We start from the raw sequence: 2,037 nt of genomic DNA, 5'->3' as shown, positions 1-2,037 counted from the left end.
AGATAGCGAGCAATCCCTTCGCCAAAGGTTTCAGAGATTGCGATCCTGAAGACTGGTATGACGTCATCAGTCAATAATAATAATTTAAATATTAATTAATTATAATTAGCCTGGTTAATGCGTTCTTGTTTATTCATATAATTATAATTAGCCTGGTTAATGCGTTCTTGTTTATTCATATAACCTGCATATTTTATGTTAATGAATTTATTGGTTTGATAATCTGTTATCGGCATGTACTGACAGAATTTGACGACGAAAAACGAGCAGAAATATAGATGTACAACAACAAGAAGCAGACAACATACAAATATACAAACATACAAACAAACATACAAACAAACATACAAACAAACATACAAACAAACATACAAACAAACATACAAACAAACAGCAATGTCGTCGAAGTTCTCAGCCAGTTAAATCAGCAGCAGCAACAACAGTCCCATCAACAACGACCCCGAAACCATCATCGCCCCAGCTCTCTTCAAATGTTTTCAGTCACAAATGGTGCCAACAGCGTGTCAGGGGGTACATATGGGAGTTCCGGGACTGCCACAGGGGGGTGTGGAACCTCCCTTGGAAAGGGTAAACACTCTCCGACGTATTCTTGTGGTAGTGGCAGCGGCCAAAGATGTAAGAAACTCTTTTTTTTACTGTATTTGTTCGGTTTTTATTCGAAGTGAAACAACATCTAATTGGTTGAATAACGCGTAAAAGTCGCAATACGTTTATGATTTGTTTTGCATGTGATGACAATTGGTTGGTTTGGTTGGTGAAATATCATGAAAAGGCATGTTTATCGTTTCAACAATCAATATTTGTTGTCATTTCGTTAGAGTTTGTTAGTTTTTTCATCAAATTTTTAAAACTTTTCATTCCATTCAGTATCGGACAGTCCGCTGGGCTTAACCTGCCCGTCAATAACCAGCACCCCAAACAACATCAACCACCACCATCACGGCCTTTTGGGAATTTCTAATCCGTGTGAGTCTCCCGGTCCGATCCTGCAACACCATCATCATCAGCAGCAGCAGCAACAACAACACAACATGATGATGTCAAAAATGTACTCACCGAACCACAACAGCAGCAGCAGTAGTAGCGGCAACAACATCAACCACACAAACAACAACAACAGTTTATCTTTAACAAATCCATATTCATCCTTAGGCGGATTATGCTCCCAGCCGCAACGATTTCCGGGATATCCACCATCATCTCCCTACCCAACTGACCCACTAACACCCTATCCAGCTTACACGACCTTTGACCCTTATTTCCCGGGAACGAAGATGAGACACAACCCTTACACTGACTATTCAACTGCGGCTTATTTCTCAAGAGTTCCCGGTCTGCACCCTGTTTCCGGGTCAACCCACCCCCACTTTGGTTTTGAATATGGGTCAGGGTGACATACTTAACGCTGATTGGACCAAAAAAATCATTTCTGACTCTGTATATATGTAATTGATTGACATATTAAATTAAACTTAGTTATTATCAGTGGGCATGTGTTATTCGATTGTTTAACTTATAAATGCATGTAAATATGATCTGCTGGATGCCTGTATTTTGGTTTGTTGATTTTTTGTGTATTCATATTAATTAATTAATTATTATTATTAATTAGTTAATTAATTATTATTATCAATTAGTTAATTAGTTATTATTTATAGCAATTTCTGAAGTGACAATACAATTTTGAAAAATTTATTTTCAACGAAAAAGTTTGTCGTCGCAATAGTTTTCAATTTTGTATTCGATCGATTTTCAAAGATTAATTATGATGAAATAATTAAAACACCTACATGTGCACAGCCTTAATTATGGATTCATAATTTTATAAATTTATTTATGTTTTATTAACTGCATACGATCAGGACAATTTATTTAAAGAAATTTTAAACGTGCAATATGCCGTGATTAACAAGCATTGCGGCCACACACACACACACACACACACAAACACACTCACACGCACGCACACAATACACATACACGCATCATACCCACACACACATTTACACATAACTT

The 2,037-nt window shown here is 36.9% G+C and overlaps 1 protein-coding gene across 1 annotated transcript in view; it reads left to right on the top strand.

The window, feature by feature from the left end:
* Window positions 1-77, top strand: part of HELRODRAFT_156666 (hypothetical protein) — a gene marked incomplete at both ends in the record, with an annotated part of 7,570 nt that extends 7,493 nt beyond the window's left edge. Inside the window, one exon of the mRNA XM_009015705.1 lies at window positions 1-77. This exon is cut by the window's left edge and continues 13 nt beyond it. Coding sequence (XP_009013953.1) covers window positions 1-77 — 77 coding nt within the window.
* Between the last annotated feature and the right edge of the window lie 1,960 nt (window positions 78-2,037).

This window comes from Helobdella robusta, assembly GCF_000326865.2.
Source record: "Helobdella robusta unplaced genomic scaffold HELROscaffold_16, whole genome shotgun sequence".
Classification (NCBI taxonomy): Eukaryota; Metazoa; Annelida; class Clitellata; order Rhynchobdellida; family Glossiphoniidae; genus Helobdella; species Helobdella robusta.
This window is presented reverse-complemented; position numbering and strand designations above follow the sequence as displayed.